We start from the raw sequence: 26490 nt of genomic DNA, 5'->3' as shown, positions 1-26490 counted from the left end.
CAAAATATGTCTTGTAAGAGTTTTTCCTGAAGGATGTCCACAAAAATCCATAAAAATGTATGCCATACTCGATGATCAGAGCAATCGCTCATTGGCCAGTACAGAATTCTTTGACCTATTCAGCATTCAAGGAGAGACCTGGTCTTATACCTTGCAGACATGTGCAGGAAAGGTCAATACTTCTGGAAGAAGAGCCCATGGCTTCATAGTTGCATCAGAATATGAGGACACAGAGTTTCCTCTTCCAACGCTAATCGAATGTGATCAGCTACCGAACAACAGAGAAGAAATCCCCACACCAGAGGTTGCACGTCATCACCCTCATTTGAGTCACATTGCTAACTACATTCCACCACTTAACAAGGATGTTAAGATTTTGATTCTACTAGGGAGAGACATTCCTAGAGTTCATAAAATAAGAGAGTTATGTAACGGTCCAGATGATGCTCCTCAGGCACAGAAACTTGATCTTGGATGGGTGATAATTGGAGAAGTCTGTTTAGACCAATCTCACAAGCTCTTGGATGTAGCTTCCTACAAAACTAATGTTACCTGTCGATTGATGAAATGTCCATTGCACTACTATGTGAAGGAAAGACTTGATTTCAAAAACGAAGTTCCATATCAAGCACTCCAAAGCATTAACTGCAAGCTCACTTCTCAAAAGGACTTTGGTGATTCAGTGTACCAAACTACTCGTGATGACAACAAGATTGCCCCTTCAGTCGAAGACAAGGAGTTCATCAAGATTATGGAAGAAGAGTTCTTCAAGGACAATTCCAACAGTTGGGTAGCTCCATTACCCTTCCGAGTACCGAGGCTTACTCTCCCTAACAATCGAGAACAAGCTTTAACCAGATTTGCTGCACTTAAGAAAACTCTCCGTAACAAACCTGAGATGCAAGAGCACTTTCTAGCATTCATGCAGAAAATCTTAGATAACCATCATGCTGAGCCAGCACCAGACCTTAAGAAAGCTGAAGAATGCTGGTACCTTCCATCCTTTGGAGTCTACCATCCTCGTAAACCGGGGGAAATCAGAATAGTCTTTGACTCAAGTGCTCAGTTCCAGGGAACCTCTTTAAATAACGTTCTTCTAACTGGTCCAAATCTAACAAACAACCTTATAGGAGTGTTGATGCGGTTCAGGAAGGAACCAATTGCCGTGACAGCTGACGTACAACAGATGTTCCACTGTTTCATAGTCAAAGAGGAACACAGAAATTATCTCAGGTTCTTGTGGCACCGCAACAATGACATTAATGATCAGGTGATAGATTATTGCATGAGAGTCCATGTCTTTGGAAATAGTCCATCTCCTGCCGTGGCAACTTATGGACTGAGAAAAACAGCGCAGGAAGGTGAAAGGGAATTCGGATCTGACACCAGGCAATTCGTCGAGAGAGATTTTTATGTAGACGATGGCCTGAAATCCTTCTCAACACCTGAAGAAGCCGTCAATTTGATAAAAAGGACCCAACAGCTCCTGTTGACTGCTAACTTAAGGCTTCATAAGATCGCATCTAATAGCAGCGAAGTAATGAGGGCTTTCAATCCAGAAGATCACGCTAAGGATTTGAAGAATTTGGACTTGGGAGTAGATTCCCTGCCCATGCAAAGAAGTCTCGGTCTTCTCTGGAATGTAACTTCAGACACATTCACCTTTCAGGTCTCTGACGCTAAGAAGCCATTCACCAGATGTGCAGTCTTGTCAACTGTTAACAGCCTTTACGATCCCCTAGGCTTTGTGACTCCAGTTACCGTCCAAGGGAGATCCATACTTCGTCAGCTTACTGAGAGAGTGACAGATTGGGATGCTCCTCTGCCAGTAGACCTACTGCCTAAATGGCAGAACTGGAGAAACTCCTTGAAGGTACTGGAAGAACTTAATATCCCATGCTGCTATTCACCCACTTCAGTTTCAAGAAGTCTGAGGAAAGAGATTCACATCTTTTGTGATGCATCTACCGAAGCCATAGCGGCTGTGGCTTATCTCAAGATCATAGATATGCCCGGGAGACCCCATGTCGGGTTTCTACTAGGAAGAGCCAAGTTAGCTCCAAAACCTGCTCACACTATTCCAAGATTAGAATTGTGTGGTGCGACCCTAGCTGTTGAAGTCGCAGAATTCCTGCAAAATGAAATGGATATGGAAATCGATCAGATTAAGTACTACACTGACAGCAAGTTAGTGCTTGGTTATATATGCAACAATGTGAGAAGGTTCTATGTGTATGTGGCCAACAGAGTAGAACGAATAAGGAAAAACAGTAGACCTGAACAATGGAACTATGTCCCGACTGGTTTGAATCCCGCAGACATTGCTACTAGGTCAGTGCCAGCAGTTGTCCTCACACAAACCATCTGGTTTTCAGGACCCAAGTTTTTAATGGGTCTTCTACAAACTCAGAAGAAGATATCGATTTCCACCTGGAGGATCCAGATACTGACCCGGAAATCCGGCCTGAAGTTGTAGCATTGAGTTCCAACATCTGCTCAAGAAGAAATTTGGAGGTAAGACGTTTTGAACGTTTCTCCTCTTGGAAAAGGTTGGTGAAGACTATAGCAGGATTGATTCATATTGCACAGATTTTCCGCAAATCGAATCAGACATCTTCTTGCCATGGATGGCACACCTGTAAGGAGTCACCCAACGCATTCGAGTATGAGAGGGCTGAGCTGTTCATCATACGTCACGTGCAAGAAGAAGTCTTTGTGGAAGAGATTAAATGCTTAAGAGGCAATGGACCAGTCCCAAAATGTAGCCCACTATTCACACTGAACCCAGTGATCGACAACGAGGGCATGCTTCGAGTCGGTGGACGACTGAAAAGGTCAAACCTGCAAGGGAAGGAACAGAACCCCTTGATAATACCAAGAAACCACCATTTGGGAACATTGATTATACAGCATTACCTTGAGAGAGTCAAACATCAAGGAAGACACTACACCGAAGGTGCAGTCAGAATTGCAGGATTCTGGATAGTTGGAGGGAAAAGACAAATAGCCATGATCATTAACAACTGTGTTAAATGTCAGAAGTTACGGGGTAGACAGCAGTTTCAACAGATGGCTGACCTACCTGCAGACAGACTGAGTGAAGATACACCCTTTGCATATGTCGGAATGGATGTGTTTGGACCATGGACAGTAACGGCTAGAAGAAGTCGTGGTGGTCAAGTCAACAGCAAAAGATGGGCTGTAATGTTCACTTGCTTAACTGTAAGAGCTGTGCATATCGAAGTAATCGAGTCAATGGATACTTCGAGCTTTATCAATGCTCTAAGGAGATTTCTTGCTCTAAGAGGTCCCGTGAAGATGTTAAGATCAGATTGTAGGACTAACTTCATTGGTGCTTGCAAAGAGTTACAGATCGACCGACAACAAGTTGGAAATTATTTGAGTGATCTAGGCTGCATGTGGAAATTCAACCCACCACACGCTTCACACATGGGCGGAGCATGGGAACGTATGATTGGGATGGCAAGGCGCATACTGGATTCTATGTTGCTTGATGTGAGTTCTTCACGTCTTACCCATGAAGTACTTACTACATTCCTTGCTGAGGTCGCAGCAATAATCAACTCAAGACCGCTGACAGCTGTATCCACAGACCCAGAATGTCCAACTGTTTTAACTCCAGCTGCATTATTGAGCCGGAAAATTGGACAGATCCCAGCGCCAAAGAGCATTTTTGATGACAAGGACATATATAAACGTCAATGGAGATACGCTCAATACCTTGCAGATTGTTTCTGGGACAGATGGAGGAGGGATTACCTCACACTTCTTCAAGGACATAAAAAGTGGCAAACCCAGAAGCCTAACTTAAAGGAAGGGGACCTGGTTCTTCTAAAAGACAAGCAAACCAATCGGATCCAGTGGCCAGTTGGAGTTATTACAAAGGCCATTGCTAGTGATGATGGAAAGGTCAGAAGTGTGGAAGTCAGGATTGTAAAGGACGGGAGCCCAAAAACCTTCCTGAGACCAGTCACTGAGACAGTCTGAATTATGCCTGCTTCCAAAAATCCTGATTCAGTGTTATGTGTAGGAGTCACTTAGACCTATAGCATAGTTAGCTTAGAGGAGAGGGCTACATAGCATTATACTGTATGCAATGTTAATTGTATGTTTATGGAAAATAATTGTGTAGGGGTATCTCACGATACCAGGCGGGGAGTGTGCTGCCACGCAGCTTTAACTGTCTAGCAGTTGTTATTACATGTTATGTTATGCTATGTTATTGGTATCTTCCTTGCACCCCTGCTGTTTCTGGCTAGATGGTTTCTCCCATCCTCCATTTTCCTGCTGTAACTACCATTTTGTTTAGTTGTTATGAGGAGACTGCAGAGTGTGGAAGCTGTGTAACTTCATTGTAAATTTACCTATGGAAAAGCCTCTATGTTTATGCCTTTACTAACTTGAAGCATAAAGAAGCATTGGAGAACACCTCTGGAGTCTTTATTCATTGAGTAAACTATCTGTTAAAGCCATCATTCAACCTGCTGCACACACTTTCAGACTGGGGGTCTACAAGGAGGTCACAGGTACAATCGATGCTGAGACAGAACAGTAATACCTTTGATGTGCCTGGCAGGGCCTCATCTGCTTCTGGAGCCCTTCTTCATCTTCGTCAAGGAAACATGACTGTTGGTCAATATGCAGTTTAGTTTTGCACCTTGGCTTCGGAACTGGCATGGAACAACGAGGCTCTTACTGCAACATTTTGGCAAGGTCTTGCAGATCGTATTAAGGACGAACTAGCTGGCAGAACTATACCCACCACCTTGGATGGCTTGATTTCCCTTAGCATCCAAATTGATGTCCGCTTCCAAGAGCGAGATCTGGTAAGGACTGTGTCACGTCACCCCCCACTGGGTCACCTTGCTCCTGTTGTCCAGAACATTCCGGAACAACCCATCTCTCCCACAGTATTGGCTTCTGAAGAACCCATGCAATTAGGCCGGACACGCCTCGCTCCACAAGAGAGGTCCCGTCGCCTGAGACTCGGCCTGTATCTTTACTGCGGAGCTGGTGGTCATATGATAAAATCCTGCCCCGTCCGTCCGGGAAACTCTCGGGTCTAGGTCGCTCAGAGGGAGGCGATCTAGACCAGAATCTGAACTCTGCCACCTACCCTCTATTTGTTATACCCGTCTCTATTCATTGGGCCCTAAATTCATGTCAAGTTTCTGCATATGTAGACTCTGGAGCAGCTGGGAATTTCATTGAGCAGTCTTTGGCCACTGAACTGGGCATTTCTCTAGTTCCCCTGGCTATGCCTCTAGCTGTTTCGGCAGTGGATGGCTCGACCTTGGCCTTCGGACCCCTACGCTTCAGAACAGCCTCCATGTCACGGAACCATGAACCAGACGTACAACAACAGATAAGTGAAAATAAGAAGGCTTTATTGAAAATCAAGCTGTAAAGCAAAAGTCCAAACGGATGGCGAAACCGAGGCAGAGTCCTTGCGAAGCCAGAGGTCAGGAACCAGGAGGGTAGTCAGACGAAGCCAGGATCAGGAACCAGCAGGGTAGTCAGACGAAGCCAGGATCAGGAACCAGCAGGGTAGTCAGACGAAGCCAGGATCAGGAACCAGCAGGGTAGTCAGACGAAGCCAGGATCAGGGACCAGAAGCAGCAGCAGTCTTGGAAGCATGTGAACACAGGAGGACCAAGCAAGGAACTGAAGCCACAGACCTCCTATATATATGAGCTAGGCATCCAGCTCCTCCCAGTGGGAAGGAGGAGCCGCAGGGTGGGAGGCTACAAGAAACCCAGAAACCAAGATGGCCGCCAGCACATGTCAAACGAAGGAGAACAGCAAGAAGGTAAGACCATGACACTCCATCACCATGCATGTCGGTGTCCTTCATCGGGAGGAAGTCTCCTTCCTGATACTTCCCAAGTCTTCTAGTCCCATCATTCTTGGACTTCCATGGTTGAAGAAACACTCACCTTATCTGGATTGGAACTCTGGCCAAGTGTTATCTTGGGGGTCGCAATGCCATCAGACCTGTCTCCCTAAGGTGTCTCCACCTCTCCGTGTACCTGTGGCTGAGGTCTCTACCTTTCCAATTCTTCCTCGGCAGTATCTGGCCTTCCGAGATGTCTTTTGCAAAAAAGCTGCTGACAGTTTGCCTCCTCATCGCCCCGACTCGCTACGACTGTGCGATTGACCTCCAACCCGAGGCTTCACCACCCCGAGGTAGAGTCTACCCTCTCTCCATCCCGGAGACCCAAGCCATGTCCAAGTACATCCAGGAAAATCCGCAGAAAGGATTTATATGTAAATCCAATTCTCCTGCTGGGGCTGGGTTCTTCTTTGTGGAGAAAAAGGATGGTACACTCCGGCCCTGCATTGATTATAGAGGTCTCAATGCCATCACCATTAAGAATTGGTACCCGTTACCCTTGATTTCAGAACTTTTTGACAGGCTACGCGATTCTCATATTTTCACCAAGTTGGACCTTCGTGGAGCATACAATTTGATTAGGATTCGAGAGGGGGATGAATGGAAAACGGCTTTTAACACCAGAGATGGGCACTATTAATATCTCGTAATGCCTTTTGGCTTGTGTAACGCCCCAGCTGTCTTCCAGAACTTTGTTAATGACATTTTTTCTGATCTCCTATACGTTTGTGTCATCGTGTATCTGGATGACGTACTCATCTTTTCTCCAGATTTGAACACTCATCGCCAGCATGTTTGTACGGTGCTTCAAAGTCTTCGGGACCACCGCTTGTAAGTGAAGTTGGAGAAGTGCCTCTTCGAGCAAACCCAAGTTCCTCTCCTAGGCTACATAGTCACAGATAAAGGGCTGCTTATGGATCCTGCCAAACTTCAGGCCATCTCCAACTGGCCTCAGCCTTCTGGTCTAAAAGCAACGCAACGGTTCTTGGGATTCACCAATTTCTATCGCCAGTTCATCCCTGATTACTCTTCTCTGGTGTCACCCATTACCTCCTTGACCCGGAAGGGTGCCAATGCCAGAACCTGGCCTCCTGAAGCTGTCGAGGCTTTCCATAAGCTCAAATCGGCCTTCCTATCGGCATCTATTCTCAAACGTCCTGACATTCTTCAGCCTTTCTTCTTGGGAGTAGATGCTTCATCCTTGGGAGTGGGGGCCGTCCTTCTCCAAAGGCATGACAGTAAGCTCCGCCCCTGTGCCTTTTTCTCTAAGATGTTTTCTGATGCAGAGAAAAATTACACCATCGGGGATCGGGAGCTTCTGGCTATCAAGCTGGCACTGCAAGAATGGTGACATCTACTGGAGGGGTCTCCTCATCGTATTCTGATCTATACCGATCATAAGAACCTCCAGTATCTGCAGTCCGCCCGACGTTTAAATCCCAGGCAAGCACGATGGGCTCTCTTTTTTGGCAGGTTTAATTTTGACATCACCTTCCGACCTGGCTCAAGAATGCTCGTGCGGATGCCTTGTCCAGATCATTTGACGTTGCTGACTCAGAGTGTCATATTGAACCTGAACATATTATTCCTGCCAATTGTTTCCTGGCCTCCACTCATCTTCAGTCTCCACGTATTCCTCCCGGAAAGACCTTTGTGAGGCCCTCCCTTCGCCCTAAGCTTCTCAAATGGTCACATGACTCTAAACTCTCTGGACATCCTGGTGTGCAACCCACCTGTGCCTTCCTGCTGCGTTACTACTGGTGGCCCTCACTCCAGAAGGATGTTGCGGAATATGTCCAGGCTTGCTCCATTTGCGTGCAGTCTAAGTCTTCTACTTCAGCTCCAGCAGGTCTCCTGTTACCTCTGCCTGTTCCAGATGTACCGTGGCGCTGCATCTCTATGGACTTTATATCTGAACTACCCCCATCAGCGGGCTCCACCGTTATCTGGGTGGTGGTGGACAGGTTTTCTAAAATGTGTCACTTAACTCCACTTCCAGACCTACCCTCTGCTGTCACTTTGGCTTCCATCTTCATTAGGGAAATCTTTAGTCTCCATGGTATGCCCTCACACATTGTCTCAGATAGAGGAGTTCAGTTTACGGCCCGCTTCTGGAGAGCCCTGGCCACGTCATTTGGAATCAAGTTGGATTTCTCCTCAGCTTTTCATCCGCAGTCAAATGGTCAAACGGAAGGGGGTTAACCAGAATGTGGAACGGTATCTTCGTGCCTTCATTTCTGCCCATCAGGATGATTGGGTAGACCTTTTACCCTGGGCAGAATTTGCCCTCAATAACCATGCTAATGCCAGCACTGGTGAGTCTCCCTTCTTCACGGTATTTGGCCGCCATCCTTCAGTACCATTTCCTGTTCCGATCTCTGCTGAGGTGCCGGCGGCCGCAGAGGTGCAACGGTCTCTAAATTCTATCTGGGCAGATGTTTCCAAGAATTTACATCTGGCAGCTTCCAGGTACAAGGTAGCTGCAGATCGTCATCGCCGCGTGAGCCCCAAAATTCTCCCTGGTGATAAGGTTTGGCTCTCTACCAAGAATATCCATCTCAGGGTACCCTCTATGAAGTTTGCTCCCCGTTTCATTGGTCCCTTTACAATCCTCTGCCAGGTTAACCCTGTTGCTTTTAAGCTCCGTCTCCCGTCACATCTTAAAATCCCCAATGTTTTCCATGTTTCTCTCCTTAGACCATACATCATCAATAGGTTTTCTCGTCCTATTCGTCGTCCTTCTCCAATAGCCAGTACTTCGGATCAGTACGAAATCAAGCAAATCTTGGATTCCAAATTCTCCAGGGGGAGGCTCTTGTATCTAGTGGACTGGAAAGGATATGGTCCTGAGGAGAGATGTTGGATTCCTTCCACTGATGTTTCTGCACCTCGTTTGGTGAAACTTTTTCATCAGAAGTTTCCTCTCAAGGCTGGCCCCAAACGAGTGGGGAGGCCCCGTAAGAGGGGGGGGGGGGGGGAGGTACTGTCACAAGTTAGCCTATAGTTTTGTCTGTATATTCTTACCTCCTTGCTGCAGTGCTTCTGGTTTTGCCTCCCTTCACATGTGGTGTTTGTGCTTCTATGTTTCCTATGGGCGTCGCCTGCTCCACTGTGGGTTATATCCTGTTCCTGTCAATTACTTCCTGGGTCACCTCCCTGTTTGCTTCCCTATATATACACATGCTCAGTGCACTGTTCCTTGCTTGAGCAACTTCGCTGTTCTCTGAACTCCCATCCGTGTATCCCTTGGCTATTGTATCTGATCTCCTGTGTACCGACCCGGCTTTGTTTCTCCATCTACGTTTGTCTGCTGCCTGTCCTGACCTCGGCTTGTCTCTTGGATCTCCTTATAGTCTCCTATTTACCCTGCACACGCCAGCGGTCTCCACATTCTCAGCTGGGCCTACCTGGGGGCCGCGACCTGGTTCCAGTCTGCTGCAAGTCCATCCCCACCATCAGGGGCCCTGATGAAGAAGCAGGCTGGGGCTTAGACTCCGCGCCCTGGGGAATCCTGAGCTGGGGATCTATAAGGACTCACTACCACAGACCCATTGACAACCTAACTAGGAGGGTGCTACATTAAAAAAAGATCATTTTAAAATGAGCAGTGATTTAATGATGCTTAAAGTGAAACAACAAAAATGAAAAATTCCTTTTTAAGGTGTCCTCAAGATATTTAATTCTCTGCTCCCTCTGTCGGGATGGGATGAGTTCTGAGAATTTCACCTTGTAACGGTGGTCAAGGAGGGTGCCAACCAATGATGATCCTTCTCCTTCATGCCACAAATTCTCTGGTCTTTTGGCAGGTTTTGAAGAATAAGGGAGCCCATGCATCGCAAATTTGCAGAGGCATGAGAAGCAGAGTCCTTGTGTTCACTGAGGATTACAATATCTGGAACTGCCTCCTCCCAGCCACATACTACTCAACTACCAAGGGTTCTGGGTAGGGATAGACCGATATGTTTTTTTCAGGGCCGATACAGATATTTTGGTCACAATGTATCGGCATCGGCCGATATGGGCCGATATTTTGTACATTTAACGTTTTGAAAAATAAAGACAATTTTTGACACAAATCTGGTACTGAACATGTTAATTTTTGTTAATGCTTAATGGCTGGCTTGCTGGCACCCTGTGGTGGGTGGCTGGATGGTACCCTTTGGTGTGTGGCTGGCTGTCTGGCACCCTGTGGTGGGTGGCTGGCTTGCTGGCACCCTGGGGTGGATGGCTGGCTGGCACCCTGTGATAGGTGGCTGGCTGGCACCCTGTGGTGGGTGGCTGGTTGTCTGGCACCCTGTGGTAGGTGGGGGGCTGTGGGTGGCTGGCTAGTACAGGGCCTGTGGCTGGCTGGTACAGGGCCTGTGGCTGGCTGGCTGTCTGACACCCTGTCTGTGGGTGGCTGCCTGTCTGGCACCCTGTGGTAGGTGGCTCTCTGGCTGGCACCCTGTGGTGGGTAGCTGGCTGGCACAGGGGCTGTGGGTGGCTGGATGGTACAGGGCCTGTGGGTGTATGGCTGGCTGGTACAGTGCCTGTGGGTGGCTGGCTGGCTGGTACAGTGCCTGTGGCTGGCAGGTACAGGGCCTGTGGGTGGCTGGCTGGCTGGTACAGGGCCTGTGGGTGGTATATGTATTAGACAATGTATTTACTGGCTGCTGTCAGTTCTGGCTGATTTCTGAAAAAAAAAAATATATATATTTTTGCTGTAAAAAAAAAAAAAAATTTAGGGCAACTTTTTTTAATTGCAATACTTCTGTTATGACATTGTCCATGTGCTGGGACTATTTGTGCACAGCTAGTACATCTTATGTGGCTGCAAATATGACCTAAAGGTTTTTAAAGTTTGCCTCCCATTAAAGTCAATGGGGCCCGCCGCGAACTCGCGGTTCGCGGACTTTTGAGAAAATGCGTGGCTGGCGTTCGCGAACCGCCCCGGCCGATGTTCGTTCATCACTATTGATTATCACTTTATTTTTTAAATATATTCCTTGCATTAGTTTGGATACCAATCTGTATCCATTCACATCCACCCCTTTCTGTGGGATGTACTCTATATACACATATAGCCACGGTAGCACTTTATACTTGCACCTTGATTGCTATGTTGCACCTCTTTTAGTCTACCATTGATTTTTGTTATTTTATTCCACTGAGACACTCAGTCACTTTAATTCATGCACTTTATCTCTACAAGGGTCTTTTCCCTTTACCACCATTAGTCACTTATTTGTATATTAATTTATTATTCGCTTATTTGTGTACAATTTGATATTAATTAGCACATTACGTATAAGGATCTGATTTTAATTTATGAATTTAAGCAATATTTAAACACACATCAGGTTTTCCCACTGCTGACTTGGGCTCAAGTGAGGGCAAAAAGATCGCTCACTGCACCACCCCCCACACAGCAAAATCGATGTAGATCGCTAACGGACGATTGTTCTGTCCTGTGTCACCTAATCTCTCCCTGCCTAATCTCTCCAGCCTGTCCCTAAAATGCTGAAATATCTTTCCCTGCCTACACTCCGACCTGTCCCTGCATTATTTTCGGGCACAATGCTGTTTTACCCTGTCTGTCCCTAATCAGCAGCAGCCAGCACCGTTATGTGTGCTCTCTCCCTACACTACAGCAGACTGACGCAATGCGCGCTGTGTCTCGAGCTTATAAAGACCTGGGTCACATGCTTCAGCTGGCCAATCACAGCCATGCCATTAGTAGGCATGGTTGTGATGGCTTCTTTGGCACACCAGTTAAACGCTTGTTGATTGGCTGTTGAAAGCCCGCCATTAAAAGCGCGCCATTACATACAAAACAGGAAATAAAATTACCGAACACGGATTTTAAACCCGAACATACAGTAAAGTTTTCGGGTCCGTGTCCGGGTAGCAAAAATCCAATTATCCGGTACGGACCCGAATAATACAGTCCGTGTTCGCTCAACACTAGTTACCACCAATTACTAACTTTACCACAAACTGCAAGTTTATTATCTGAATACCAATTTGTTGTTTCTGCCTAAAGTCACACCGTGATGTAACTGTAGCCTATAAAACCGAACCTGATTTTGGTAGACATTGCTTCATTATTGAGTGTTTGACTTCCGCAGCTGAGGTCCATATAAAATTTGTGTGAATTGCTACAGGTTGCTGAGACCCAAAAAATGGATCCAGCAGAATTAACCGCCCATGTAATGAACCTGAACCAGATGTTAGAGACTCTTACCCAGACAGTAACAGAATTACAACGGGAGAACCAGACTCTTAAGACCATGCTAGCGGGTTGCACAACCCTCTCCATAAATCCTAAACCCAAGATCAGTCCCCCTGACATTTTTTCTGGGGATAGGAGGAAGTATCGGGAATCTATAACTTCTTGCCACTTACTTTTTTACCTCAAACAAAGCACTTATTCTACCGATGGAATTTAAGTTTGCACAACCATCTCTTACTTAAGGGGGGAGCCCAGAGCTTGGGCCAACATTTTCCTTGAGAAGAATGACCCAATCCTAGAGTCATTTCCTGCTTTTTGTTCCACCTTGGCGCTTCTTTACAATGACCCCAGTAAACAACCCATGCAGAAACTGCACTTTGTTCCCTAAAACAGGGCACAAAACCTGTTGAGGACTAGGGATGCACCGAAATGAAAATTCTGGGCCGAAACCGAAAACCGAAAATGCAGGATGCCCTTGGCCGAAAACCGAAACCGAAAATTACTTTTTTCCCCCAAATTATTTTAAAATAGATAGAACAGGGGCATACACCAGAACGCATACACCAGGGACGTACACCTGTAACTGCCACCCTGTCGCAGTATATGTACTGTGACAGGTTGGCAAGTGGTTAATTTAATTACCAATGGTATTTGTATTATGCAGCATGAGGGGGTTAATGTATAGCCACTGGTCACTGATGCATTAGTGACAGACCAGTGGCAGTTAATTAACCCCTTTGTGCTGCATTAGTTCAACCAGTTTCAGTGTCAGTGCAACGCTGGTTGCACTGACACTGATACTGGTTGCACTAATGCAATACAAATGGGTTAATTAACTGCCACTGGTCGGTCACTAATGCATCAGCGACCAGTGGCAATACATTAACCCCCTCATGCTGCATAATACAAATACCATTGGTAACCTTGCCTCAGCACTCACCCCAATGATGGCAATCTCCTTACTTGTGGGTATAGATGGCCTTGCGGTTCGCCCGTTTGTTTACATTGGGGAGAACTTTGACCCGTGACACAGCCGTCAGGTGGAACGGGACAGCCAATTGAAACATTCCAGCACATGGACAGTCCCACTACCCTATAAATAGACCCGATCTGGCGGCCATTTCACATTCCGCTTTCTGCCAGTGTAGGAAGAGGTCTGCTGTGCTCCTTAGGGAGAGTTTGCTAGACACATATAGTGCTGTGAAGATCCACAAAAGTCATTTTCAGGGCTGGTATTTCGGTATAGGCCTTCTACAGTCTCTTTTCAGGTTAGGGACAGGTATCCAGTCGGTGCTTTAGGGGCAGTTAGAGATCGACTGCAGTCACACAAATCGCTATGTTAATGTCCTAAAGTCCTTTTCAGGGCTGGTATATTGGTATAGTTCCAGTCTCTCTTCAGTATAGGGACAGGTTATTCAGGGTGCTGTAGGGGCAGTTAGAGATCGTCATCTGCAGTGACACAAATCGCTCTGTTAATGTCCATAAAAGTCATTTAAAGTGCTCCAATGTAATTATAGGGTCTATTACAGTCTCTTTAGTATAGGGAGAGGTATCCAGTGGTTGCTGTAGGGGCAGTTAGAGATCGTCAGCAGTGACACAAATCGCTCTGTTAATCTCCACAAAAGTCATTTAAAGGGCTGCAATTTTTTTTGGTATTGCTGTGCAGTGCACTAAAAAGGGGGGGGGGGGTAGGGGGGTAATCCACGGTATAATATACTTTGTAGAAAGCATATTATAGTGGATTAGTACTATTATTGTGCACTGTGCAGCATTGTGACAGGTGTGGTGGTGAGACTGAGCGTTTCTGCAGCAACACTACACACAGTGACAAAAGCACTTATAATGTATTATAACTGGTGTGATAGACCAATTGCTCCCCCCCCCCCCATACCACATATTGAAGTGGGGTGTTATCTGCGTAAACTTTTACAAGTGTATTTGTGTCATGCAACAATATTGCCTCATTTGCTGAGTGAAGTCTGGTACACACAGCGCCAAACTCACTGGCCAATTTTTTGAACTGGTGTGATACACCAATGCTCCCCCAATACCACATATTGAAGTGGGTGTTATTTAACAGTATAATTTTCTAAGATTGTATTTTAGTCCTGCAAAAATTTGGTGTCTTGCTGTGTAAACAGTGCTACACACAGTGACAACAGTTACCGGCCAATTATTTGTAGAACTGGTGTAATAAACCTGTGGCCCCCCAATACCACATATTGAAGTGGGGTGTTATCTGAGTAAACTTTTACAAGTGTATTTGTGTCATGCAATAATATTGCTTTGTTTGCTGAGTGAAGTCTGGCACACACAGCGCCAAACTCACTGGCTAATTTTTTGAGCTGGTGTGATACACCAATGGCCCCCCAATACCACATATTGTAGTGGGGTGTTATCTGAGTAAACTTTTACAAGTGTATTTGTGTCATGCAACAATATTGCCTCGTTTGCTGAGTGAAGTCTGGTACACACAGCGCGAAACTCACTGGCCAATTTTTTGAACTGGTGTGATACACCAATGCCCCCCCCCCAATACCACATATTGAAGTGGGGTGTTATTTAACAGTATAATTTTCTAAGATTGTATTTTAGTCCTGCAAAAATTTGGCCTCTTGCTGTGTAAACTGTGCCACACACAGTGACAACAGTTACTGGCCAATTATTTGTAGAAATGGTGTGATAAACCTGAGGCCCCCCAATACCACATATTGAAGTGGGGTGTTATTTAACAGTATAATTTTCTAAGATTGTATTTTAGTCCTGCAAAAATTTGGCCTCTTGCTGTGTAAACAGTGCCACACACAGTGACAACAGTTACTGGCCAATTATTTGTAGAACTGGTGTAATAAACCTGCGGCCCCCCCAATACCACATATTGAAGTGGGGTGTTATCTGAGTAAACTTTTACAAGTGTATTTGTGTCATGCAACAATATTTCCTTGTTTGCTGAGTGAAGTCTGGTATACACAGCGCCAAACTCACTGGCCAATTTTTTGAACTGGTGTGATACACCAATGGCCCCCCAATACCACATATTGAAGTGGGGTGTTATCTGAGTAAACTTTTACAAGTGTATTTGTGTCATGCAACAATATTGTCTCGTTTGCTGAATGAAGTCTGGTACACACAGCGCAAAACTCACTGGCCAATTTTTTGAGCTGGTGTGATACACCAATGCCCCCCCAATACCACATATTAAAGTGGGGTGTTATTTAACAGTATCATTTTTTAAGATTGTATTTTAGTCCTGCAAAAAATGTGGCCTCTTTTGCTGTGTTAACTGTGCTACACACAGTGACAACAGTTACTGGCCAATTATTTGTAGAACTGGCGGACTGACAGACCGGCAGATAGGGAGGAGAGGCAGGCAGAACTTGCATTGCACAAGAGGTACAAAGCAGACTGCAAATGTATCAGGAGTGAGCCATCAACCATGTACAGTCACATCTGGCGCTCCCAGGACGCCGGCACATGGCTCTGCAGTGTGGGCTTTTTTTAATGTGTCCATTGCTGACACCAGTGTTGCCATCTGCAGCCTCGCATAAGTCGCGGTAAGCCCAACACTCACCTAGGGACAACCGCCTTAAGAAGGCACCTGAAATCCGCCATCACCAAGCCCAGTGGGAGCAACACCGTCAGAACCCACAAAGCCACACTCCATGCTCTCAACGTCCAGCCTTTTCTCCTTCTCCTGTCTCCTCACAGTTGTCCAACACTCCACCTTCCATGATGCCGTCGTCATGTTGTTCTGGAAAAAGGCAGGCTTCTGTGGCTCAAATGTTGGAGTGTAAAAAAAAGGGTCCGACAGGTGTCCGACTACATCGGGTTAACGGCCCATGTGGACGCTCTGAGGAGTGATGAACCCGGGACTACTGGATGGGCAGGCTTGACCTCTGGCCAGAGCTTGCACAATTTGCAATGGAACTGTTGGCTTGCCCCCGTCCAGTGTCCTGTCCGAAAGGACGTTCAGCGCAGCAGGGGGGGTTTGTGACCGATAAGCGCACTCGCCTAGCTCATGACAGTGTAGGCTACCTCACATTTATAAAAATGAATGAGGCGTGGATCTCTAAGGAATTCAACACATGTGACCACCAGTAGACCATGTTTCATTCAATTCCTCATCAAAGGCCACAAATATCTGCCAGACCGCCATCAACCCACAACAATTCCTGGTCCTTGTCTTCGCTAAATACAGCGGCATAAAAGGCATTTCATGTCCATTGAATGGCTAATTTTTGGGGCCTATACAGGCCGACACTTACTGTTCTGTGTACTGTGAATGCCTACTGTACCTCTAGCCATCATATACTACGTTCTTTGCTGTCAGTTCAACCCATGTGAGCTAATTTTTACAGCCTATACAGGCCGACACTTACTGTTCTGTGTCCTGTGAATGCCTACTGTACTTCTAGCCATCATATACTATGTTCTTTGCTGTCAGTTCAACCCATGTGAGCTAATTTTTGCAGCCTATACAGGCTGACACTGACTTCTGTATACTGTGTGAATGCCTAATGTACATTTAGCCATCATATACTAAGTTCTTTGCTGTCAGTTCAACCCATGTGAGCAAATTTTTGCAGCCTATACAGGCCGCCACTTACTTCCGTATACTGTGAATGCCTACTGTACCTCTAGCCATTAAAAACAAAGTTCTTTGCTGTCAGTTCAACCCATGTGAGCTAATTTTTGCAGCCTATACAGGCCGCCACTTACTTCTGTATACTGTGAACGCCTACCTTACCTCTAGCCATCAAAAACAAAGTTCTTTGCTGTCAGTTCAAACCATGTGAGCTAATTTTTGGAGCCTTTACCAGCCACCACTTACTTCTGTATACTGTGAACGCCTACTGTACTTCTAGCCATCAAAAACAAAGTTCTTTCCTGTCAGTTCAACCCATGTGAGCTAATTTTTGCAGCCTATACAGGCCGACACTTACTTCTGTATACTGTGAAGGCCTACTGTACCTCTAGATATCAAAAACAAAGTTCTTTGCTGTCAGTTCAACCCATGTGAGCTAGTTTTTGCAGCCTATACAGGTCGCCACTTACTTCTGTATACTGTGAACGCCTACTGTACCTCTAGCCATCAAAAACAAAGTTCTTTGCTGTCAGTTCAAACCATGTGAGCTAATTTTTGAAGCCTATACAGGCAGACACTTACTGTTCTGTGTACTGTGAATGCCTACTGTACCTCTAGCCATCATATACTACGTTCTTTGCTGTCAGTTCAACCCATGTGAGCTAATTTTTGCCGTCTATACAGGCCGCCACTTACTTCTGTATACTGTGAACGCCTAATGTACCTCTAGCCATCAAAAACGAAGTTCTTTGGTGTCAGTTCAACCCATGTGAGCTAATTTTTGCAGCCTATACAGGCCGACACTTACTTCTATATACTGTGTGAATGCCTAATGTACCTTTAGCCATCATATACTAAGTTCTTTGCTGTCAGTTCAACCCATGTGAGCTAATTTTTGCAGCCTATACAGGCCGACACTCACTGTTCTGTGTACTGTGAATGCCTACTGTACCTCTAGCCATCATATACTACGTTCTTTGCTGTTAGTTTAACCCATGTGTGCTAATTTTTGCAGCATATACAGGCCGCCACTCACTTCTGTATACTGTGTGAATGCCTAATGTACCTTTAGCCATCATATACTAAGTTCTTTGCTGTCAGTTCAACCCATGTGAGCTAATTTTTGCAGCCTATACAGGCCGCCACTTACTTCTGTATACTGTGAACGCCTCCTGTACCTCTAGCCATCAAAAACAAAGTTCTTTGCTGTAAGTTCAACCCATGTGAGCTAATTTCTGGAGCCTATACAGGTCGCCACTTACTTGTGTATACTGTGAACGCCTACTGTACCTCTAGCCATCATATACTATGTTCTTTGCTGTCAGTTCAACCCATGTGAGATAATTTTTGCAGCCTATACAGGCCGACACTTACTGTTCTGTGTACTGTGAATGCCTACTGTACCTCTAGCCATCATATACTACGTTCTTTGCTGTCAGTTCAACCCATGTGAGCTAAGTTTTGCCGCCTATACAGGCCGCCACTTACTTCTGTATACTGTGAACGCCTACTGTACCTCTAGCCATCAAAAAGGAAGTTCTTTGCTGTCAGTTCAACCCATGTGAGCTAAGTTTTGCCGCCTATACAGGCCGCCACTTACTTCTGTATACTGTGAACGCCTACTGTACCTCTAGCCATCAAAAACGAAGTTCTTTGCTGTTAGTTCAAACCATGTGAGCTAATTTTTGGAGCCTATACAGGCCGGCACTTACTTATTTATCCTTTGAACGCCTACTGTACCTGTAGCCATCAAAAACGAAGTTCTTCGCTGTCAGTTCAAACCATGTGAGCTTATTTTTGGAGCCTATACAGGCCGACACTTACTCATGTATCCGGTGAAGGCCTACTGTACCTCTAGTCATCAAAAACGAAGTTCTTTGCTGTCAGTTAAACCATGTGGGCTAATTTTTGGGGCCTTTTATGGCCGACACTTGCTTCTGTATCATGTGAATGCCTAATGTACCTTCAGCCACAGAATACTACGCTCTTTGCTGTCAGGTAAACGCATGTGGGCTAATTTTTGGGGCCTGGAATGGCCGACACTTACTTTTATATCCTGTGAATGCCTAATTTTTCAGACTGGAAATGAAAAACAATGGGTCTGTAAAGCTTCTGCCAAATTGTGGAATGGATGCGGACCCATTTTACAGATGTGTGAATGGACCCTATATGTATTAGACAATATATTTACCGGCTGCTGTCATTTCTGGCTGATTTATATATATATATATATATACATTTTTTTTTGCTGTAAAAAAAAAAATAAAAAAATTTAGGGCAACTTTTTCAATTGCAATACTTCTGTTATGACATTGTCCATGTGCTGGCACTATTTGTACATAGCTAATACGTCTTTTGTGGCTGCAAACAATTGGGCCCACTGCGAACTCGCGGTTCGCTGACTTTTGAGAAAATTTGCTGCTGTCGTTCGCGAACCACCCCGGCCAATGTTCGTCCATCCCTAGAGTTCATCACTGAGTGTCTGGAATGGACATGGTTTTTAAAGTGGAACTACACTATAGATCTCACTTGATAACTTGAAAAACTTGTGTTTTGATGACTTTTGTGTATTTACATTTTATTATAGTTGATGTATGAAGCACATTGTTAAAGACCTCTTTATCTTTGTAAAATTACATCAACTGTTCCAAGCCTGGTCTGAAGTTATTCAAAGGGAGGGGCATGTGGGTTCTAGCTTATCTAAAGAACCAGGGTCTGTAAAGCTGGCCATATACGGTTCGAATCTCGGCCGGTCCCTGCTGCTTTAAAGGAGCAACTGCTCCGAAACATGTCCTGACCACTCTGACATCACTTTCATTTGCCTGCATTCCATGCTGGCCATGACAGCATTGCTCTTCTTCCTGGATCAGAGACACAGTGTTTCCCACCACTGGTCATCTAGAATTTCCACCTGCAGCTGTCTTTACTGGCATTAGGCATCCCGCTGGACGTTGTGGATTAATATGCCTGTTTTTTACTTTCATCTTGTAAGTGTTTTTAACCCTTCCTTGTCATTAAAGTGTTTTACTACTGCACTTAGAAGCGCCATCTTCTCTGCTTCGTTTAACTGCTATTTAAGCAACAGTGATTTACGATGGTATATCATTTACTGGCATTCCTAAAATTAGCATTTTGCAGAAAAAATATGTTGAGTTTTAAGAGGAAGGAGGTAGATTATATCCAGAGGTGGGTTTTAATACTAGTGGTTTCTTTGAACATCCCTTTGTTTTGTGGTTCACAGAAATATTTTCCTCTGCCACTCCTTGTGGACGCTTAAGCCAAGCATAGACAGATCGAAATTCGGCCAGTTCAGTAAGAACTGGCCGAATTTCAATCCATCTGTGGGCAGGCTGGTTGTACTAAAGTCAATCTATGGAGCCATCCTGTTGGGTTTTTTTCTTTCGATAACTGACAGCAGCTATTGCCACTGGCAGTGATCCTTGTATTCTGACTGCTGGGAAACCTCCTGCTGACCTATTGTATTTTGACAATTGGAGGTTTCTTAGCCAACAAAATACAAAGATCAGTGGTGGTGGCTATAGCCGCCAGCAGTTATCAAATGTAAGGCGGATCAATGGATTGACTTTAGTACAAACATCCTGCCCATAGATGCATCGAAATTCAGCCAGTTTCTGCTGAACTGGCTGCATTTCGATTGGTCCATGACTGGCTTAAGTTGATGGGGGAATCAAGTAATTTTCTTTCCTTCAACCCGTGGTTGAAGGAATGGAAATTGCATAATGTATGCCTTGCCTTATGCCTGCAGTGGATCAAAAATGTTATCACTCCACCAACACTTTTATTATAATACAAATTTTGTCCCACATTAAATATTTGAGATAAGTTTAATATAAACTAAAAATCGTTTCTATTTTTTTTTTTTTTCAATACCAGCACACTCATTTTCTTTCAGATGGTGGCAGCATTACTGCAAGATGTCACCCTGACAACATAGATCTGAATTAACCCTCCAAGACTCTAGTTCACATTGTGTGTTGTTTACACAGAAATCATATCTCTTATTGTGTAAGCTTAAAAAAAATCTAATGGTCTATAACAGCTTAAACAAAGTATACAGAGTACAAACCTGGCAATCTTTCATTAAAATACACAAATTGCTATTTAACTTCTTAGGCTCCATTCACACCTGGGCGTTTTCAGCTCCAAAAACGCTCAAAAGAAACGCTTCCAAAAAGGCCAACAAGTAAAACCCCATTCATTTAAATGGCCCCTGTTCACATCTGAGCGTTTTGCAAAACGCCTGTAGCTGAAAAAAGTACATGAGCTTCTTTTTGGGCTGATTACCAGCGTTTTTGATAGATGTCAATGAAAAACGCCTGAAAAAATCGCGGTAAAATCGCGGTAAAAATCGCGGTAAAAAACGCTACGCTCAAGTGTGAATGCAGCCTAAAATAGTAGAAAGTAAGCAATTGTTCAACATAAAATAATATTTTGAAATAACATTTTTAAAAGTCTGACCTATGTAAATCACACTGATTGCCCATATTTAGCCTGAATATCACCCTGGACCTCTGACAGCCTGCAAGCTAACCCCAACTGCTACACCTTAATCCAGGTAGATATAGATCAAAATTATATTTTTTATAATTTTTTAACTTCCTTTTTTTTAATACTTTCAAAGAAAAGGATACACGTACAATAGGTCACAGTGGATCTCGTTCAACCAGCATTAAAGTAGAATGTGACAAAACATGTCATCTGTATGCATCATGATATGTGTCAGAAGGTATCATAGGAGCATTGATAAAATTCCAGTTAGCAAGCTAAACAATATACGTGTATAAATCACCTATTGTTAATATCAGTATCACTTTAAAGCCAAGAGAACAAAAACATCAGAACATAATTTCCATTATTGAAGTGTATGTGTGAGTAGGACAAAATGACCAATGTAACGAGGTAGGAAAAAAAAAACAACAGAGGAAAAAGAAGAGGCAGGAGATGAAGATAAGATATAGGTGGGTTGGTGGTGGCATGGGTCAATATGGCTTACCCTGCAGAACAATCCCAAATATCACCAGGTGGAATGATAAGGCTCTGTACAGGTAATGCTACTGATAAGACCATGATTCTAGAAAGCGCCAGGGGCACCAGATTTTGTTGAATTTATAGATGGTATTGTCTTATCGAGCTGTCAAGTATTTCATATTGTGAACATAATGGATACATTTGTGGAGGTGTGTTTCAGAGGGTGGCAGTTGTTGTTTCCACTTCAAAGCTATCAGGCATCTAGCTGCAGTCAGAATATGTCTGATCAATTTAACAACTGACTTACCCATGTTGGGTAGAATAGCCCTAGAAGGAAATGTACTGGAGCAATTGGAGTGCCAAAAACAGATTCCAAGAGAGCTTCAGTAGATTCCCAAAGGGGACGCATTTTAGGGTTATGCTAATGGATGTGGTATAGCATCCCCGTGGATTCACTGCACCTCCAAAAGGTGGAAGGCAGTAATGGATTTATAGTGGACATTTTATTAACGTTAACCCAGATGTCTTCTCATTTTTCCAATTCTAGGGTCCAGCCTAAAGAATTTTCCCACTTTAGCATGTAACTATGTTTGGGAAATGGGAGGGTATCAATTACGGTAAGAAGTCTATAAATGTCTGTATTAAGGTGTTGACTTGTAGGGCGATCAAGGCATATTCTCTCAATGGGGACAGTTTAGAGAATGTGAGTTTGTCAGTAAATGATTGTGCGTAATGTTTAATTTTGAGATACAGTAGGTAAATCGCTTTCTTGGTGTCATGGAGGGTTTTGATTGTATTTCAGTGAAGGATAACATTTTTCCCAGTTGCAGGATTTATACTGTCTCAAAAACAAAGTAAGCCTTTCTCTAGTCATGGGCGGGCTGTATTTTGCTCAAGACTGGAGGAGAGCTAGGGGTTATCTATAAATGAGGTCACCTGGGAAGCCTTAGCAGATAAATTGAAATTTGGTGCTACAGTAAGAACATATAATTTAGTATGGAGCATAGAGGTCAGAAGCCAGGCATTTCTGACACCAATTCATCAATTATTTTTATTATCTTCTATGTTTATAGAAAAATCCTGTTTTATCTGAACAATATAAGGTTTTTCTGTCCGACTGCTTTAAATGAGATGTCACTGGAAAATGTTTTTTAAATTCCTTTACTGCTGGGCCCAGCCTCCCATTTTTCATTTGGTGGCCGGCCAGATTTGGTATTTTTTACATTTAACTATTATTCACTTACAATTTTGAAAGTTTGTGAACCCCCAAACCATACTGTATTTTCTGAATGCACAGGGCTTGTACAATTATTAATGCAACTAGTGCAACAATGACAACTTACCTTAAAAAATAAAATAAAAATACAAAAGATAAAACATTTTAAATTTAAAAACCTTGAGGATTGCTTCACATCTACTGTATGTGTTGTGTAATTCACAATCTGCAGTGTGGTGAGTTGCAGTCCCATTGATCTTAAATGGCAGTCCAACAAACCTTCCAAATGCATCTCAATGCATTGACATTTCAATGTGCAACAGTGCGCAGATGGGAAGTACATGTGTTTTGTGGTGTTATATTAAATTATCACTGTTATATTTATTTGCTTATTGATCAGCACAATATTTATGGAGTTTTATTGATTTTAGTAATTTAGATTGTGTGATTTACACATTTTGCACCTTACATCAATTGATAAGATTTGCACAAGTTTACATTTGTTGAGCAGCGCTGCAACACGGATATCACATTGTGTATAATTTGACTATTATTTCTGATTGGTTTATAATTGTCTTGAGAACTATTTCAACCTAGTCTTGGCAGTTTATCCAGGACTCGGTTGACCAATACCTTTTGCGTCTCTTCTCTAGTTCAAGTAAAGTTGAGAGAGCAAAAGTAATTTACATTGTGTCAGTGTGTTATTTAAAGGTGTACACAACATGTTTGAACCTAGTGTATCAGGAGGTTTGGAAGGTTTCAAGCAACCCCCAAGGGGGAAGTGCTACATTTGGGGGCTCATCTGGGATGTTCTCTGCTGCAGGCCCTAGTCAGCCAAGTCACGAGCCATTGTGGGAGAAAGTGATGGACGCAGGAGCTGCAGGCGTCTGGGGGAGAGCTCAAGGTGCTCGAATGTAGTGAAGCAGTGTTTTAAAGATATCAGGAAGCGAGTGCACTGAAAAAGCTATCCGACAGTGTGTGAGAGTCTTAGTTCCAGAGCAGAGAGCCTACATTCTGGATGTAAAGGTAGAGTTTACTCTGTACTATATTTGGGTGTTGACGGAGTGGCAGGAAGACATATCTGCCTGTTTCAAGGAAGAAGAGGTGCCCCTAGCGAAAGGGGTAAATGCTTGGGTGGTCTCACTCCAAGTGGGGAAGTGGCCACAGGGGGGCTACTGTTCCCCCCACCTTGTTCTATACAGACATGAGTTGAGAGTTTGGTGAAAAATGGCTCTGCCAATGCAAACCATGGATATAGAAAGCTCTGGTTCTTCTCAGGGCATTTTCCAACTCCAGCTGGAGAGGAGGAGTAAGACATGGATGAGTCAGGTCATTAAGGAAGTAGAAGAATGAATTGTTCCAGAAGCTGTGAAGCGGCAGTGGCTGAGCGAGGGCCTCAGAGGCCAAGCAGCTGAAGTGATTCGTAATCTGCGGACGGAAAAAAAAATGTGTTGCTATGGATTGCATAGAAGCTTTGCTAGCTGTATTTGGAAGAGTGGAGAAGACCTCTGATCTCTTGTACAAGTTCAATCACACTCACCAACAAAGAAGGAAGAGTCTCAGAGTATAATTTTTGAGGAAACAGGATGCTTCACCAGATTATTCTTAAGAAGGGCACTGACTAAAAAAAATGCTGACAAAGTTGTTTAGACCAGGTCCTAAAGGGGCCCATTCAAACCACCCCATTGTTCTGAAGTAATTCTTGAAGGGAGCACGGACAGTTCCAACCTACCCTGAACTGATGAGAGATGTCCGGGAGAAAGAAGCCTTATTGGAGTAAAAGCCAGGGGATGAGAGAGTTGGTTGCCAGTGGAGGAAGGAGAGAGAAAAAGTCTGCCTGTGTTATCCATGCCGAAACTAACTTCTCAGATGAAGACAGAGAGGCAGAGGCAGAGTGAGAGGTGCCAGTCAGTCCTGACAGTAAAAAACCCGTTGGCGAGTCAGAGCCAGTTGAATTGGTGACTCAAATTGCACAGGTATAAACTCAAATGTTTCAGGCTTTGATGCGAGTAATGAAAACTCACGGGAAGATGCAAAAGCAGAGATTTAACCCAGGGGGGTTGAAGTCACCCCAAGCCAAGGAAGAGTTACAAGTGAGAAACTTGCCTAAAAACCTGGTAGGGCCTTCTCCAATAGTTTAATTTCAAGTACAAGGGATCTACACCAAAGCACTGCTTAATACTGGAGCTCAAGTGACACTACCGTATCGGGAGTTCTATGACAAGCACTTGTAGCAAATCCCATTGTGTAAGCTGGAAGAGCTAGGAATCTGGGGAATTGGTACACGAAAGTTCCCTTATGGATATATCGCTATCAAGATAATATTCGATCATTCAATGACCGGGAAGCCAGAAACGTTTGACACCTTGGCAGCCCTCGGCCCCCTGGGCCAGGACAGAATTCATTGTTGATAGGAACAAACACAGACCTTGTGAGAAGACTGCTCACTCCTTTAGCCATGAAGGGTTCCACTGTGGAGAAGATTCACTCCAAGCTGAGGCAGGCTTTCCGACAGGTAGTGCAGGAACAAAGAGTACCCGCCGACAGAGTGGGAAGATTGTGGCGGCTGGGCACAGGAGAGAGAACATTTCAACCATGAGAGAGAGTATGTCTGAAGGCCACCGTTAAGCTATCTTGGGATCAGCCGGGTCCCTTTGTGGTGCTGGAAGCTGACCCATTGGAGGAAGAAACTGGGATAGCGTGTCCCAGAAATTGTGCCCACAAGGATGTTGCTGAAGAATGGGGGAGGGGGGGAACCCTGTCAGTGTTCGAAACATTACCAGTCAGCCTATCAGACTGAAGCCTCACATGGTAATAGGGAAAGTGAGTGTGGCTACTCCTATTACGACAGACAACATGGTACAAAGGGACCTGGGAAGAGAACCCCACGTTCAGCATCCCAATTTGCCTCCTAGATGGGGAGAGAAGGTTAGAGCTCAGCTAGCCAGGTGGGAAGAGATGTTCTCTAAGAATGCATTTGATGTAGGTTTTGCTAAAATTGTACAACATCAAAGTCGACTGAGCGAACACAAGCCTTTTAGAGAGAGAGCTCGGCAGATCCCTCTGAGTGACCTTGAAGATCTTTGAGAGCAGTGAGCCGAACTGAAGAAGTCTGGGGCCATTAGAGAATCCAGGAGCCCTTACACATCCCCTTTTGTGGTGGTACACAAGAAAAATGAAACCATTCGGATGTGCATTGATTCTAGAATGCTGAACCGAAGAACCATTCCTGATCAGTACACCACACCCCACATAGAGGATGCCTTGCAGTATCTGTCTGGAGCAAAGTGGTTTGGCATGTTGGATCTGAAGATTGGATAATACCAGATACCGATACATACTGATGACCGAGAGAAGACAGCATTCATCAGCCTGTTGGGATTCTTTGAGTTAGATCGCATGCCACAGGGATTGGCTGCAGCCCCAGCCACCTTTTAGAGGTTGATTGAGAATGCTGTGGAAGACAGGAATTTGAAAGAGGTGCTTGTATATCTGGATGATATCATTGTTTTTGGCAAGACACTAGAGTAGCATGAAGCACAACTCAAAAAAGTCTTCCAGAGACTTCATGCAGA

At 44.5% G+C, this 26490-nt stretch overlaps 1 protein-coding gene across 1 annotated transcript; it reads left to right on the top strand.

The window, feature by feature from the left end:
* Positions 1-1186: 1186 nt before the first annotated feature.
* Positions 1187-26236, top strand: LOC309558646 (uncharacterized protein; the record flags this gene model as incomplete). Its single annotated transcript, XM_082261712.1, has 4 exons — positions 1187-1537; positions 2015-2393; positions 22247-22316; positions 26122-26236. 4 exons carry the CDS (start codon positions 1187-1189, stop codon positions 26234-26236), a joined length of 915 nt encoding a protein of 304 aa, XP_082117838.1.
* Positions 26237-26490: the final 254 nt, after the last annotated feature.

Source organism: Pelophylax lessonae, assembly GCF_965119305.1.
Source record: "Pelophylax lessonae genome assembly, chromosome: 6".
NCBI classification, from domain to species: Eukaryota; Metazoa; Chordata; class Amphibia; order Anura; family Ranidae; genus Pelophylax; species Pelophylax lessonae.
This window is presented reverse-complemented; position numbering and strand designations above follow the sequence as displayed.